The sequence below is a fragment of the Pygoscelis adeliae genome, unplaced genomic scaffold (genome assembly GCF_000699105.1).
Source record: "Pygoscelis adeliae isolate BGI_AS28 unplaced genomic scaffold, ASM69910v1 Scaffold251, whole genome shotgun sequence".
Lineage (NCBI taxonomy): Eukaryota > Metazoa > Chordata > Aves > Sphenisciformes > Spheniscidae > Pygoscelis > Pygoscelis adeliae.
In genome coordinates this window covers 1153682-1170650 of record NW_008824109.1, presented here as the reverse complement: position 1 = coordinate 1170650, position 16969 = coordinate 1153682, and the positions used below count along the sequence as shown (strand labels likewise).

The 16969-nt window shown below is 38.5% G+C and overlaps 1 protein-coding gene across 3 annotated transcripts in view; it reads left to right on the top strand.

The window, feature by feature from the left end:
• Positions 1 to 16969, top strand: part of MYO1B (myosin IB) — a 101304-nt gene that overhangs the window by 32750 nt on the left and 51585 nt on the right. For all 3 annotated transcript variants that reach the window (XM_009334196.1, XM_009334195.1, XM_009334197.1), the window contains exons 3-6: positions 2494 to 2588; positions 5744 to 5848; positions 10111 to 10157; positions 12810 to 12873. In XM_009334196.1, the coding sequence (XP_009332471.1) occupies positions 2494 to 2588; positions 5744 to 5848; positions 10111 to 10157; positions 12810 to 12873 (311 nt within the window). The remainder of the gene's footprint in view (positions 1 to 2493; positions 2589 to 5743; positions 5849 to 10110; positions 10158 to 12809; positions 12874 to 16969) is intronic.

Sequence of the window (16969 nt, the reverse complement as noted above, 5' to 3'; positions counted from 1 at the left end):
AATGTAATGTGTGCTGGAATAAGCTTTTCTGAGTGCCAAACATTGTACTTTTCAATTTACAAGTATATCTGCAGCAGCGTTCAACAAATATTATTCATTTCCTAAATATGTCCTGTAAGAGAGTCTGGTAAAGTGTTATTGCTACTGTAGTGTGGATGCCAGAAATTGTGTCATGGTCTCTCAGCAGCAGCAAGAATATTATTTTTTTTGCTAGCTCTCCAGCATGTTGGCCACATCACAAATTGACTTCGTTGTAATGCTAAAAACATTACAGCCTGCTACTTTCTTGTAAACACATTTTCACCTCCAGCTGAACTACTGAGTTCAAATGTTTCAATCACCATAGCAGTATTAAGTTTTGAGAGATCAGCCTTAATTTGGGTCCAATGGTATATGTATCAAAAGGAGTTAATGGCCTTTGATTGTGGTGGTGAAGTGGATGGCCCAACCATCTGTGCAGAGAGAAGAATTGTAATTTAGTGCCTTAGACAATGTAAGTTGGTAAGAAAAGCAGTGAGGGAGGCAGAACCATGGGATGGTCGTACAACTAGACAGGCGGATGTGCTGCAGGAGAGAAGAGGACAAGAGGGACACAAAGAGGGGAGAATCAATGACATGAGCATCGTTGGCAGGAACTAGGGAGGGAGGGGAAGGTGTGATTATTTAGTAGTAAAGGAGCCATAAAGTATTTCATTTCCCTGTTTTCCAACCTTTTCAGAATACCACTCACTTGATATGCTGGTCTCTTGCAGGATGGCTGCGCTGATAAGATGATGTAACCATAAAAACAAACAAGCAAACAAAAGCAACCCCCAAATAAGCAAATATGAGATGAGTCTAATACTGATGAGGGATGAGGAAGTGTAAATGGTGCTGCACATGCATGTGATGATTAAATTGGGGACAATATGACATGCTCGCCATAAACTTTTTGGGCGAGAGAAGCCAGAAGGAGGAACTGCCTGAGCTAAGGGACAGTGGTAGCAAAAAAGAAATAAGTAGGAACTAATTTGAGTATATGTAGGTTTAATATTTGAAGCTTTCAAGCTGCAGCAATAGGAGCCTCTAGAAGAGGCTCTGTGTGGCTCTCACTACTTGCATTGTGTTGTCCATGCTACCCCTAACTAGTTTCATGACAAAGAACTTGCTTATCTATAAAAGGGCTGTGGTTGCCTGTGAAAGCACTATATGGCTACATTATTCAAAACAAATAATTGATCTATTTGTAGTTATCATCTGAATGCAAAGCTCCTGAACTGTCATAGAATAAAGAATCGAGTTTCTAAAAGGTGCATTGAACCTGCAACGATCGTGCATTTTATGTTGACCTGAGAGTTCGTTTCTATTTTTCATACATGGTTTGTTTACTGTAAATAATAAACAATATCCACTTTTAAGTACATACAAACTAAATATTTTACTAGGTGCAGTAATCTAACAAAGCTCTTGGTCTGTTGAATGGATGTTTATTTCATATAAAAATATGCCATGTTTGGCTATCAGATTTTTTAAGTTGTGTAATACAAGTGTGCCTTTTTATTTGGATTTTGGTTTTATGTCCTTTTTCAGATACTACTTGCTTAAGTTTTTTCAAGGGGCTCTAATGCTCAGTTTCCAGAGTCCTTTATTCCATGAACTGAAAAATGCAGTTGAAACCAAATCAATACTACTCTTTCTCTGTCTCAAAATTACTACTAAAGAAAACTAAATATAAGTAACGCATCTGTGTTTCTCCAAAATATATGTTGCTGCATGGCAACAAAGCACCTCTGGATTCAAATTGCAGCCCAGTAGTTTCAGGGTCATGATGTTCTGAGCTCCATGGAAAGACATATTTGGTACAGGAAAGCTGTTGATTCTTACTGCATTCTTTAATTTCACTGCATGACATCACCCTTACTGAGTTAAGAACATGCTTATTGGGAAACACTTCTGCATATTTATGCAAAAGTCCAGCAATACCTGAATGCTTCAAATGCTCAATATTTTATAAGGTTCTGAGATTTCTTCATACTTTTCAAAGTAGAAATTGCAGCTTACGGTATTGTTAGTGCTCAGGATTCTCCTGTTTCCTTTTTCTTAAATGTCTTCAGACAGAACATGTCCTGTTGATCCATTGACATTTTGCTCAATTAAGAATATGACATTTTGTTCAATGAAGAACACTACCTAAATTTCCCTGGAAGTTTGTGAATTTGTTTTGAGCTTTCTGTCTTTAGAAAAACTTAGAGATTATGCTTGCTTGTTCCTGGAGAAAGTCTAAATAAGCCACTGAGAAAAAGTATCCATTTTGCTTCTGTGGGTCTTTATATTCTGAAAAGTGAATGCTTTGCCACTTACAGAACATTAGGACATGGTGGTGGTTTTTTTGCTGGTTTGTTGGTTTGGTTTTGGTTTTGTTTTTTTTTCCCTGCCTGGATGTGAAGGACAGATTGTAGTTATTGTTGGTATTTGTTTTATCTAATTTTCAATTGACTCTTTCTTACTTTGCAGCTTTGCCCTGTCAGATGAAGCATACCGATCTTTAAGGGACCAGGACAAAGACCAGTGTATCCTTATTACAGGAGAGAGTGGAGCTGGAAAAACAGGTAATAAGCGGTTTTGATCTTATTCAAAAACATTCAGACTTATTTGGAGTCTTGCGAAGTGATGCTAGAGTCTGTAAGAGTTGAGAGATACTGGTATCTTTTTGTGTCTGGCGATTGCAGAAAATGGATGCTGTCACACTTGTTGCTGTAGCTGTGAACTTACATAACCTAGTGTTTTTTCACATTGTCACCATGATGCAGTCCTATCGTGTGTTAATGCAGTATCCTCATCAGTATATAAAGTCATACTAAAGAAATGCTGGTTTGTGATAGAGTATTGCAAGGGCCATAAAACTTCTAGGCTCTCCCTGTGGGAAACGTGAAGATGGAGAAAACTGAATACTCTTGGTCTTCTAGACTGGAAGACAATCCTTTGATACTTTTGCATGTCTTTTAATAAACATATACATTTAAACTGGATTATGCCATTTATCGAAGGAAAATAAATAATAGTAGCTGATTACTTTGGAAATTTCATCAGGCTTTTGCATGCTGTGCTCAGCTGCAATTCTAAGATTGGCTTGTGTACCAGAACACTGTGTTTCTCAGGCAAAGCTGAAATTGCCTTGAAAATGGCTGCTAATTTTTAAACTAGAATGGTAGAAATCAAGTGAGGATTGCATAACTGCAGAATATCTTTGGTAGACCTTAAAAAAGAAAGAAGCTATTTTTTTTCTGAAATAACAATTTAAAACTGAGGTGACATGCAAAAGACACAGCGGGTAGAAACGCACACCTCTGTTTCCATGTAATTTAAGAGATTTTTCCTTTGAATCTGAGAAAATGTGGAGCTTCGTATGCTTATACTGAGCAAGACTTAAAGTCAGTAACAAGAAGTTGCTTTCCAAGCCTTTTGTGAAAATGTAAAGTGGAGCCTTCATCTTTATTTTTCTTTGTCTGATTAGTGGCATCCAGTTGAGAGGTCTTGAAATCTTGTAATATAATCCTTTTTTTCAGTTCAATAACATGAAAACACGTGTGTGTTCAGTAAAAGTGTATATTAAAATAGTCAAATTCTTATTAATATGATTGTTAGGGAGTCTGTCTAGGAGTTCAAACTTTAGAAAGGAGTTCTGTACTGGTATTGTTCAATGTCTTGATTTCCTCAGGAACTGTGAATTACCAGTTATACAACTGAGGTTCACCTTTTATTCATTTATTTATTCAGTTGAAAAGTGTAGCAGTGGCTGACTTTCTGAACTTCTCTATTTGTAGAGAATATTCTGGTAGATTCAGATTTGTGCAGAGATTTTGACTGTTCTGTAATTTTCATAGCCATATGGAACATAATATGAATTAATTCTTTGTAAATGTAAGTAAAAAATAATATAGGGTTTGAAATTCAAGTCAATAATTGACTTGGAATCCGTGCTATTCTCTCTCTAACGTTTGATGTAACTACTGTTGCTGAAATGGGGCTATTATAGCTGAGAAGTCAGGTTTCCATTGCAAAAAAAAAAGAGGGGGACAGGGGAGGAAGTTCCTGGACTTGAGGAAACCAACTTGTTTAGTACAGACCCTATATAACTGATTTAGATTTTTGGTAGCCAGAACATTTGACGTGTTTGGGCTGGAAGAATTGAAACGGAACTGTCAACAGTTGGGATTTTTTTAATTTACTTCCAGTTTTGTTCTTGTTTCGCTGCATGTTTATATTGCTGTTCGATAGTAACATTGTGCAAGAAAACATGGTACGTTACCAGAATGAGTGGTGTATTTAAACGTTTTTAGATGTTAAGGTGATGATTCCCCTCCTGGTGTCTTTACTGGACCAGAGTTCCTAATAAAAGAAAGGGCTTTTATTTTCTTTCAGTGATGTTCAAAGACTATCTTGAAGTCATTGTGTATTGTCTTACTGCATATTATTTTATAATACCTTATTTGCTGCTTCAGTGCTTTCTTCTCTCAATGATTGAGTAGCTCTACTTAAAGATGTTGACTGTTTTAGGAAATATTTCAAATCAAATAATTTGGTAATTTCAAGCTCTGAAGGGAATGGATTCTTAAAAATGAGATCTGGGTTCGAGGTGCGATTAAAGGGGATGGGAGGCCTTATGGACACACCTATTGTTCTTGCTCCTTGCTTGCTTCCTGTGTTGTAGGTTTGCTAGTTTTCTCTACAATATGGGATAGTAATTTAATACTAGCAAACAAATTTGATTAAATAGGAAAGAATCGAAATCCAAGGGATAACTTCTTGTTTCTCAGTTCCTTCCTGAAATGAAACCCTTAAATTTGTAACAGATCTCTGAAGAACAAGTAATGGGTTTTTTATGACCACTGTGTTCAGTTGATAGGGATTCCAGCTGTTAGTAATTACACTGTATATCAGCTGATATTGCCTCAAATTTCACTCTCTTGCATCATACTAAACATCACAGACTCTGTTTATAAACAGAATCCTCTTTCAGCTGCTCTTTGTCCTGACCAGCAAAAACATAAGGGTTGGATGGATTATTTAATATTTGTTTCTATCTGTATATGGGTAATTGACACCCATATGAACCCAGCTTTGAAAGTCCAAAAATTGTTCCAGACTTTGTTAAAAGTTTGTACCTCCAAATTAGCTTCATTGTTTAAATGAATGCTTCACTTTCTCTATTCATTGTACTTTGAAACAGACTGCATAATGTTATGTGATGTTGAACTGCAGTTATTTACTTGTGGCGTACTTTACAGTTGTAATTACATCTGTATAGGTTTGTATGTTTACACTTATGTTATTGTGTATCTGCTGATATAAACTGATTTAATTTTGCATCTTGAAACTGCTTGGGCCTATTCTTTCAGGCTAGATTAAAACATTTCCAACATGTCAGCTAGGGATAATGTTCTTTCCTCACTGAATGCCTCTTACTGAGGCTAAATGAAACAATAGCGGGTAATGTGCCATATCCACTGGTGGCTTCTCTAGCTTGGGAGGGCTCTAGGTATTTAAGTCAATAGGGCTGCTGATGTAATGGCATAGGTCTCATAGCAGGTTATGCTCCTTCCTCATTTCCAGATGGTACAACAATGCAGAAGAAAACTGAAATGAAATGTGCTTACAGTTCCTGTCTGGTGTGATGAAAATGTGATGAAGATCAAGTCTGCAAATAATTTTATGGCCTATTTGACAATACTTATCACTGTTTTATTTTGCTCTCCCCCCACAGAGGCGAGCAAACTTGTCATGTCATATGTAGCTGCTGTGTGTGGAAAAGGGGCAGAGGTTAATCAAGTAAAAGAACAACTTTTGCAGTCAAATCCAGTTCTTGAAGGTAAGAATCTCATAGAGCATATATGAGTGTGTTACCTCTGTGTGTATCATCTTTCCTGCTTTTTTTTTTTCCTCGTTCCGTCTGAGGTGGTTTGGAAAAATGTAGCTGTTGTTATTCCATTGTTATTTGGTGTCCAAAACCATAGGAGATGCTTTCTGTGAGACCATTGCAAGATTTTATTCAGTTATGGAGAGGTTCTCTTGAGAACCCAGGGAACTACAGGCCTGTCAGCCTGACCTCGGTGCTGGGGAAGGTTATGGAGCAGATCATCTTGAGTGCCATCGTGTGGCATGTACAGGACAACCAGTTGATCAGGCTCAGTCAGCATGGGTTTATGAAAGGCAGGTACTGCTTGACTAACCTGATCTCTTTCTATGACAAGGTGACTTGCTTAGTGGATGAGGGAAAGGCTGTGGATGTTGTCTGCCTAGACTTTAGTAAAGCCTTTGACACAGTTTTCTACACCATTCTCCTGGAGAAACTGGCTGCTCGTGGCTTAGACGGGTGTACTCTTCTCTGGGTAAAAAACTGGCTGGATGCCTGGGTCCAAAGAGGTGTGGTGAATGCAGATAAATCCACTTGGCGGCTGGTCACAAGCGGTGTTCCCCAGGGCTCAGTTTTGGGGCCGGTCTTCTTCAATATCTTTATCAATGACCTGAACAAGAGGATCAAGTACACCCTCAGTAAGTTTGCAGACAACACCAAGTTGGGTGGGAGTGTTGATCTGCTCGAGGGTAGGAAGGCTCTGCAGAGGGACCTGGACAGGCTGGGCTACAGGCTTGGGGAAGAGGGGCTGGAAAGCTGCCTGGCGGAAAAGGACCTGGGGGTGCTGGTTGACAGCCGGCTGAACATGAGCCGGCAGTGTGCCCAGGTGGCCAAGAAGGCCAATGGCATCCTGGCCTGTATCAGCAATAGTGTGGCCAGCAGGAGTAGGGAAGTGATCGTGCCCCTGTACTCGGCACTGGTGAGGCCGCACCTTGAATACTGTGTTCAGTTTTGGGCCCCTCACTACAAGAAGGACATTGAGGTGCTGGAGCGTGTCCAGAGAAGGGCAACGAAGCTGGTGAAGAGTCCAGGGTGCAAGTCTTATGAGGAGCAGCTGAGGGAACTGGCGTTGTTTAGCTTGGGGAAGAGGAGGCTGAGGGGGGAGACCTTATTGCGCTCTACAACTGCCTGAAAGGAGGTTGTAGTGAGGTGGGCATCAGTCTCTTCTTCCAAGTAACAAGCAATAGGACAAGAGGAAATGGCCTCAAGTTGTGCCAGGGGAGGTTTAGATTGGATATTAGGAAAAATTTCTTCACCGAAAGGGTTGTCAAGCACTGAACAGGCTGCCCAGGGAAGTGGTTGAGTCACCATACCTGGAAGTATTTAAAAGACATGTAGATGTGGTGCTTAGGGACACGGTTTAGTGGTGGACTTGGCAGTGTTAGGTTTACGATTGGACTTGATGGTCTTAAACATCCTTTCCAACCTAAAGGATTCTATGAGAAGAAAACTGTTTCCATCATAAAGCGAGAGCTTAGGAAGTTAGGTCATATTTCCCAGACTCCTCCTGCTGCTCTCTGAGGGCGTACCCCTTCTTAACCCTGCCTTGATGATGCTTGGCTGTATGAAAAGACTTAACTTCAGTTCAGTCCCTTTGATTCATTTCCTTCCAAATTGTATTATTATAGTCTCTAGTAAACAAACAAGCTCTGTAAAGCATTATTTTTCTTTTAGAAAAAAAACAAGTGAAGAAATGGATCTTAGAAAAAACTAAGCCAATCCATATGCATGCCTGTTCCCTGAGACTTATTGTTCCCTGGGTCTGGTGACTCTGTTGGCCCGTCTTCCTGACAACTGCCTTTCCTGCTCTCCCATGAAAGACTTCTTATTTTTTAATTAGTCATTTTAATTTAAAGACGTTGGCTGCCAGAAACAGGATCTTCATTTTTCCTGGAGATAGGATATATGATCCTCAAAGCTTGCAGTTTTGTCCCATTGTCTAATAAATGCCTTCAGAAGTGCCTTGTTTAGCACTGACTTATTGAGGTCTATTGTGTTGATTCCTGGCTCGGTCTTTCCCACAGTTCTCTAAGCTATTGTGGTGCAGAGACAAATTCTCATGACTGCTGTACAATAATTTTGCATTATGGCCAGATGATATGCAATGTTTGTAAGACTGTTGAGTGTCAACATTTTATTTATTGCCTAGCTATCTATACGTATATGCGAGGATTTGGAGTCTATAGGGAGCAAGCACTCTATGTATTATACATGTGACAATGGCATGGGGAATAAAAAAAAGGGAAGGGAATGCAAAAGTGGGCTGAGAGCAGTGGTGAACTGGATGGGTAAAATATAGTCATTGACTGTACACAAACCAAAAATTGTAAGCAAAGACTTGTAAAGACAGGATGAAATGTTAAAATTTAAGAATAATAAAAATGCTGGATAAGCCTTTCTTTGATGATCAGATATGTTCCACTTAAAGCTGAATGGGGGGATTGCAATCTTCCATTGTTTTGGATTCACAGCGAAGAGCTGTGTTGCTTTTATCACTGTCCTGGAAGGCAGATTTCAGATGTAGAAAGAAATAGTATGGGAAGTATGGATGCTTTTCTTGCCAAAGCCAGGTTTCTCCTCAGGGGCTGCCAAATTTATTGGATTTCTTTTCGGTTTGTGAATCTTTGTTTTAATGCAAGAGGAATAGAGTAAGCTTACAGAAGAGTACTTTATCATTTTAAGGTATTATTGTTCTACTTGGTGCGGTGGTAACTGTCTATTTAGCTTTTTGGAAGGTAGTACACTGGATTATTCCACGAGGCTGCTGAGCAAGCTTGGCTGCTTATATACATTTTAGACAGAAATTAAGCATTTGTGGTTAGATTTGTTTTTCTTTGGTTATGTAGTTCTGTTTCAGTCGAGCTGCAGTGCAAGAACATGACATAAATGCTACATATGCATAATTTATCTTACGGGAGTTCTTTTTTTTTTTTTCCAAGTACAGTTGCTACTGTAAATTAACTTTTAGAAACAATGAACTTAAGGGAAAACTAAGGAATGTGTCTCATACTTTATAATGGGACATTTGTGCTTGATTCTGTGCAGTTATAAATGACTCTACTGTTCAGCGCTGTGTTTAAGAAAATGCAGCTCAGATTTGGTTGTTGAAAAGATGATTTATTGCAGGCATAAAGATTTTGAAAACAATTCTTTCACTTATCCTTGGCCTTCAGGAGCAACAAACTTTTCCTTTTGGCTTCAGTTCTTTGTTCAAGAATAAGTCTACTCATGCAAGTTTGTTGAAGCCTAAAAGCATGTATTTATTTCTGTCCAAAAAACATTGACTTGACTTGATCTTTGAAAAAATATATGCTATATAAATAAATACTGGGATAAATAAAGTCTCCTGTTGGAGTAGGAGTGCTATACTTAATAATGCAGGGGACACTCCTGTTTGATTCGGGGTGCTTTGACATTGTGCAATATTAAGAGCTTGAATTGTCCTCCAGTCTGAGTTCTTGTCCTGCCTATGTTCTAAGCTGGTGGCTGCCCATCTGAACATGGCCCTGGGAAGTCCTTTCTTGAAGAGTTTCATTGTCAGAAAACTTGAGCTAAAGAAATTAAAACCAAACTATTCAAAAAGCTGGTTTAGGTCAAGCTGAAGAGAGTGTTTTAAACTTTCTTTGTAAATCAGACTTATTTCAGCTGATTAATAGTCAGCTTAAGCTAGGATAAATGTGTTGAAATAGTGTAAATATATCAGTTTCAAAGCATTGATTAAACTGTCCCATGCAAACAATTATTAAGTGTCATCCTGTAATTTCTTCAGTTCTGGCCTCCATCTTTTACCATCTTCAGTTCTGGGAACTAAGATTCATTTCTTTCTTTGAACTGAAGAGAAAGAAGTGTTTCCTATATTTAAAGTTATTTGGGTAATCAAAATGTAAATTTCATTATTCAAACCCCAAGGATATATGCTCAATCCAGGTGCAGTTTTGTCTTGGAACCATTTCCCCTTGTATGTTTTTCTTTCACTTTTTTAAATAAAGGGAGTGTTGAGACAAAACTGCTTTGGACTTCTGTAAGTGTTTTTTCATTTGTGATCTTGTCTGTCACCTCCGTCTATCCCCAGTGACTGATACCCATACAATAAACAGAGTATTGTTTCTCAGAAGTCTACGATTCCTTTAAATATATAAACAGTCAGAGATAATTTAGCATTTAAATATTTTTTACTGGTAGATTTGGTTGTCATATTTGTTTTTCTCTTTCTCCAGCTTTTGGAAATGCCAAGACCGTGAGGAATGACAACTCCTCTAGATTTGTAAGTATTTTCTTCAAGGCTGAATTTGAATTCTTTTTAGGGGAGCACGTTATGTTGTTGGCTGTTTCTGTTTTACCTTGTATCAGCCATCAAGGCATCTGTAAGGAGGGAATGAATAATTTGGAGAGAGAACTTTCTTGTAGTTGTCTGAGGACCGTGATGTTTGGAGGAGGCAAACACCTTCAGAAGCAATCAATATTTCATTTTGTACATTCGAGCCTGTTCTCCTTCCCCAATGTGTTAGTAGTGCATGATTAGCAGTCACCCCTGTCTTTAAAAGGTGCTTCATCTCCTTGTCAGAAATCTTGTTTTCTGATGTGGGCATAGAGTTCTATGGAGAATCAAAGTAGAGGTTAAAAACAAGGATGTGACAGTCTGTGACTGGATGAAAACGTAATTACAGCGCAGCTGGATTCTTTAATTTTCTGGCACTGGTGCCTTTAATGTCAGTGACCACGTGCCTAGCAACTGGTCTGCTTAGCAAGTCGATCTTTCTGCGTGATCTCATTTTCCATCTATATGTATACATTTTTTTGTTAAAATTTCTACTTCAGGTTCTCATTTTCTCTCTATGATGTTTCAACCTGTGTTTAGAACTTCAGTTTTAGTATAAACATTTGTAGTGTTACTTTTTCGCTTGTATTCTTTATAATCAACTGATTGAATTTTTGAGTTTTTAGCATGAAACTGAATGTGAAATTATATGCATTGACAATTGCAAAAAAAAAAAAAAAAGTTGAAATTAGAGTTGGGATATACAGAAGTGTGAGTATTCATCATAGTTTCTCCTGCTAAAATCAGAAGACTGAATGCAACTTTGTAATTTGCTCACTTGTGTGCAGAAAAGTAATACAGAGCGAAATGTGTAAAGTAGACAACAGAAAGCAAATTAGTGCACTGGAAAAATGGTGCATTGTGAGTAAAAGCACATGGATAAAAGCCTGGGATATGGTGACACTGGAGAGCAGCTTTTTTCCCACATGGGAGACTTCTCTCCCCTTCCTTTCTGGTTCTGGAGGGTTGATGATACTGTTTCCACAGGGCTGCGCATGCTCCTTTTGCAGCTGTCATTGCCCCTGCTTGTGAACAGAGCAAAGGGTCTTCATCACAGGCCCTGCAGGCTCCACAGATGTCCACGCAAGCAAGGTCAGGGCCAAAATTTGAGGGACTGTAGAAATTTTTTTGTGGTAGAAAGGATAGAAAAACTGCAGCTGTCAGAGATGACATACTGCAGAAAGGAGGAGGAGACAGCAAAGAGGAGAAGAGGTGCCTTTGCAAACAGAAGTCTTTCCAGGACAAAGTGCAACCAACTAGTATTTTGCCTTTCAAGTCCTTGCTTATGAACACAAAGCTAAAAATACTTTTGGAAACATCCAGCTGGCCCAGCCCTTGGGAAATTAAAATTTAATTATCTGATTTAATTCTTTATCTCAGAAATTTGAATCAGCTCAGAATTAACTTCAAACAAGAAAGTACAAGTACTGTCCTGTCCAGCCTGCCTCAGCTGCCAGCAAGGAGAAGAATAGAGTTTAAGTAGAGTGAAGCCAATCTTGACAAAATACCCAGTAAATTAGAAAATATCTTTGAGGGAGTCAATGTAAAGTGCTTGTTTTTTATGTTCTGTAATTTAAAATCAAAAGAGAAAGAAAAAAAGAAAACTCTTCCTAAATGCAGTGAATAAGGAAGTGTAAACACCAGGCTTCTCTTTTCAATAGGTTGTTTTTGTCCTCTGTTAAGTAAGCACCAGAGGGTGGTGACATCATTTCTGTGTGGGGCTTGTGGGATTTGGTTGAATTACTACCAGCAGTTTTTATCTTTCCAAACTTCCTTGCCAATGTGAGCTGCGCTGCTTTTGCCTTTTCTACACGGTATGGGTCTGTCCATTTCGTTACTGTTAAACGTAGCTGTTACTACATAAACACTTGTCATATAAATTAAAATGATGCAAAGAGCAGAGCGATCTTCTGCGATATGGAAAAGTCAAACAGAAGTCAAGGAAACACACTGCGCCAGTACAGCTGAAAATGAAATCGCTTTTGCGGTGACAGTCTGTTAATTGTTGCCTCTGGTCTCCTGAGTTACGAGGCAAAGAGTTCAGTGGGAAATATCCATCACTTTTACAAGGCAGGCACATGCTTAGGGACAGACACCCCACGATTACTAACCGTAATCGTTGCCAGCCAGTCCTTCAAGCCAAACTGAGCAGCTATCCTTCAACTGCCTTGATTCATGCTCCGAGAAGACTTTACGCTGGGAAAACGAGTCTGCGTGGAAGATAATTTCTTCCTGCATCCTTCTGTTAATAAGCATAGTAATACCTACCTGGCCACAAGTATTGTTTGGTGTTCTTGGCGTTCTGGTGAAAGTTTGTATAACGTCCTTTTTCTTCATATAATCTTAGAAACTGAGCAAATTACTGGGTTGCATTACAAACCCGATTAAAGCTACTCTCGTGAAAATCTCTGGCTGTGATAATGCAGTTGTCTTAGAAGCTTTGAATCATTTTCTGTTTTTCAGAATTTGACGGAGTGTACAGGAGGTTGCCAGATTGCTCTTTTAGCCTGTAAAAATGACCAACTAACTTCTTAAAAAATGTCTTAAGCAGTTTTTCTTAAACAGAACTTATAGTCTTAAAATATGTTGCTTTCACAGGGAAAATACATGGATATTGAGTTTGATTTCAAGGGTGACCCGCTTGGAGGAGTTATAAGCAACTGTGAGTATTACTCTTGGTATCAGCATATTAACAGCTTCAATATTTTTTTCAAAAAGGAAGATGGTTAAATTATTGAAAAGATCAACTGCGTTTGTCTAATCAAGTCTCTCTCTATTATGTGATAAATTTTGTTTTTTAATTTTATTGTTGTTTTGTACCTTACAATAGTAAGGTACACTATTGCTGAATAGTGTGCCTTAGAGTAAGTGAAAACAGACTTGAAGAAGTAAGCATGAATAATGAATGTACTGTATTGTTTAAGAGGTACTGAGTAATGTGTGTGAGTTTGTATATTGTCTCCGAAGCAGGCAGCAGATAGATAAGGGTATCCGAAGCTCTTTTTATACTTGAATCCCTAGGATCAGTTGTGTTACTTGGTTTGATGGGTCATGAATTTATGGTAGATGATGTCTGAGATATGCTGTTTTGTAATTCCTAAGAGTGATACAAAGTATGCTGGAGAGCACCATGAGGTGGGTATGTTTATTTGGAACCAAAGTGTTCTGTACTAATTTTAACACACCTCACGGTGTAGGAAAAGGCTTGTCCTGAGAGAGGATGAACAGCTGTTGAGTTTAGGTGGCCTTGGAGGTTGTTACTTGACGTGAGGATGCTGCTACAAAATCTATAGCAATTCAGAAAGTTTAATCAGCTCTCTGTTGGGAAGAAAGGCTGGGAACTGAATGCCAGCCCAGGATGCTTTGACTTGCTTTCCTTTTGAGAATTTAAATGCAGCTTTTAAAAGAAATTGCTCTTCTGTGCTATATAAAGCTATGTTTGTTTTTCTTACTTTTCAAAAGGGATGGAGTAGGGCAGTGAGTGACTATACTAGGTGTCACTGACCTAGCCTTGACCTCTCTTCCCACTCAGCCAAATTCATCGCTGTTTCTAAAGACTGACTTTTGACTCCATTGGCATTTTACTGGTTGTGAAATAATGAGAATGATCCAAGGTGAACTGAACTCTCCAATATAAACATTTTAAAACATTGTGAAGAATTTTACACATAAATATATGTTTGGGGGTTTTGTCATAGGGCAAACATTTTTTCTGGACCAGGTCACCCTTTGGAACTGTGCCTGAAAGAGCATGATTTTTGTGACAGAGTACCTCTTGAAGCTCAAAGCAGTCACTGTTTAAGTGTTTATGGCTATCTATTAACTTTGACATTTGGCAGTCAACGAAATTAGAGGCCAAACATACTCAGTGTATTCATCAATAATGAAATGTGAAGAAAAAGGTTCTAGCAGGCTAGCTGTGTTGTTTGTTTCTTTTTATTTCACATTCAAAATAGATACATAAAAAGGAACCCTCCTTTGTAGAGTGGACATTCAACAGTTTGTTTTTGAATGTACTGTGCTGAGTCATCTAATTAAAATATTGTGTCATATCAAAAGGCAATCCAAATAGTTACTCTATAGTTTATCTGCCTTATAAATCTTTGCATGTTGTAATTATAACATTACATGTAATTATAATGATGTGATGACATATGTAATCAAGGGCAGACATATTTTTAGATCTTCCTAAAAGATGCCTATTTTAGCCATTTTCCCTGTCTTCTCACATTTAGTAAATAACTAATAGCAAGATGATGAATTTAAGTTTAAAAATAAAGACCTTATGTATAAGCCCTGTTGCGGAAAAGATGTTACTTGTTGAACTAGGAAACACCCCATACTTGACAGGGTATGTCACAGGTAAATACTGAGTTTCTGTAGCTGCATGTTAATATATCTCATCTTTGATTTAATGTTCACAAAATTTGATAGTCCATCCATCTCTCTTTTAAAACTGTACAGAATTCAAACTCTTTTAAGCAAGTTTGTTGTCCTGCCTTAGAACTTTTCCACACATCTGCAGCGTTGCATTGCAACAGAAATCCTTCTGTTGTGAGGTATCGCCATTCTGGAGATATCAGGGACTTAAATACTTTTACATCACTTACAATTTGCTCTGATTTTAGTCGTATTTAGGATTTGTCTTCTTAAGTGATCAAGTAAGAAGTTAAGGAGTGCTGACATTTTCTATCCTTAAAAGGGAAAGTATGATTAGTTTGTTCATAAATATTCTTTGCTTTCTGACCATCTGTTGGTTTGGTGTTAACATCATGTGAAGATGACAGCATAATATTTTGATTAAACTTTAATAGTTGTATCTGATGAACTTGATTTCCAAACATCAATGAAGTTAGTGGGCTTTTTGGATTGCAGCTTACGTCACCAAGCTGTAGTTCATACTGTGAGTGGCTGGAAGCAGACACAGTGAATATCTAGTTTATTTTGGTGGCAAGAAGGGTAATGAAGATAAGCTACTAATTTTATCCGACTGGTAAAGATAAGCAGAGACCCTTTAGGCTAAAAGGTCTTGTTTGAAATGGTCTGGTCTGTCCTACTCTGAAATGCTGTGAAGCTCTGTGAAAGGCTAGTCAATCTGCCTATGACCCTTCATGTTGCGGCTGATGCTATTGTGACCTTCCCTCGGGCCATTCTCCTGGTGCCCTTCAATGAGCTCTTACTTCTTAATGGCAGGGGTTCACCTACCAGTGAACTTTTCACGGGATGGAGCTAGAGGGTAAAATTATCATGACAATGCATACTGCATGTCTGTCCTGTCCAGTTTGCAGTGAATGTCCATTGGTTTTAGCAGGAGCTGATAGTTCTGAAATGTTTAATGTGCCGTAACTGGAAGGGTAAATCTTTTGAGTAAAATTAGAATGGGAATAACAGAATGGAAGGGATTGTAATGGAAGAGGTTTGTAACATCTATTAAGTCAGAACTAGTATGTTCCCAAACTGAAGATAATTTTATGTTTGAACAGTGTAAAATACGTATAGACTCATTACATGGCTGCTCAGAGCTTCTGAGTGCACTGATTTGTAAGGAATTTGACATATTGCTATATCATGATGTACCATCATAAGAAACTGAGAGTGGAAAATTTGAGATGAAAGTGATTTATGCAATCTTAAAGTATATTACTTCAGTCAGGAATTTTTTCCCCGTAGACTACAAAAGAAAAATTATTTCAGGTATCATGTGTTGTACTTGTTTGATCCTATGTCGGCAGCAACTGGGGCATGGGGGTGAGCAGGAGAGTGAAGATGGCTGAGTAAGCTGAGGTATGTGGTAAGCCCGAGTCGTTTGAATCCTCCCTTTTTGTTAGTTTTCTGTGAGAGTCCCAGCTTGTTTTCCTAATGGGTGGGAGATGTTGGAATCCATGTAAGGTGAGATGGGCACAGCCCTAGTGTTAGCTAACAGCCAGCCCATCCGTTCACGGGCTGACCTGTTTCATGTACGCGGGGTTAGGAAGCCCAAATTACTCTTGTGAGCTCTCCTGAACACTAAACCCTTGCTGTATTGTCACCTGTGACTGTAGATGTCCCACTGCTCTTTTGTAACAAACACCAGTCCCTGCTTAAAGGTATGCTGCGCTCTAAAAGGCACTTACAAACAGGGAAATTGCATTTACATTTTCTCTCACTGAATTGAGTATGAGGTGTATCTGCTCTTTCTGTCCTTCCGCGGGATGTTTACGGTTGCTGCTGTTGTGGTGAACACTCTTGTCAGCGCTTACGTGCTCAGAGGTTTTTTGCCAGAGCATTTGTGAAGAAAGGCAGTTGGAGCGTTGGGTAATTAACTTGCTTTCACCTGAGTGTAATGCTGTGGAAATATATTACGGAAACCATCGATACTATTCTTAGTTTTCCATTTATTATAACTACCATGCTAGCAGGGATGGGAGCAGGAGAAGGAATAGTAGTTTCTTTTACACCCATAATTACAGGATAGAATATATTTTATGTAAAAATGGCTATGTTTGTTTAGTAATAGGTGCTAATTGCAATAGCTTGTACAGCTCTAAAATACGACTCTCTATCCACAGATACTGCATCTGTTTGGTACTCAGGGCGATGTTTGTGTGCGCACTTGGTTCGTTAGTTTTGTGACTGGTTTTGTGTACACTTAATTTTATGGTTGAAATAGTTTTGCATGGTACAGACCAAAATGTTTCACACTTGCTGTTGTTTAGACCTTTTGAAAAGTAGGGATCTTCTGATATCTTTTCCAGAATATTTGTAAGTTGTAAATTTTC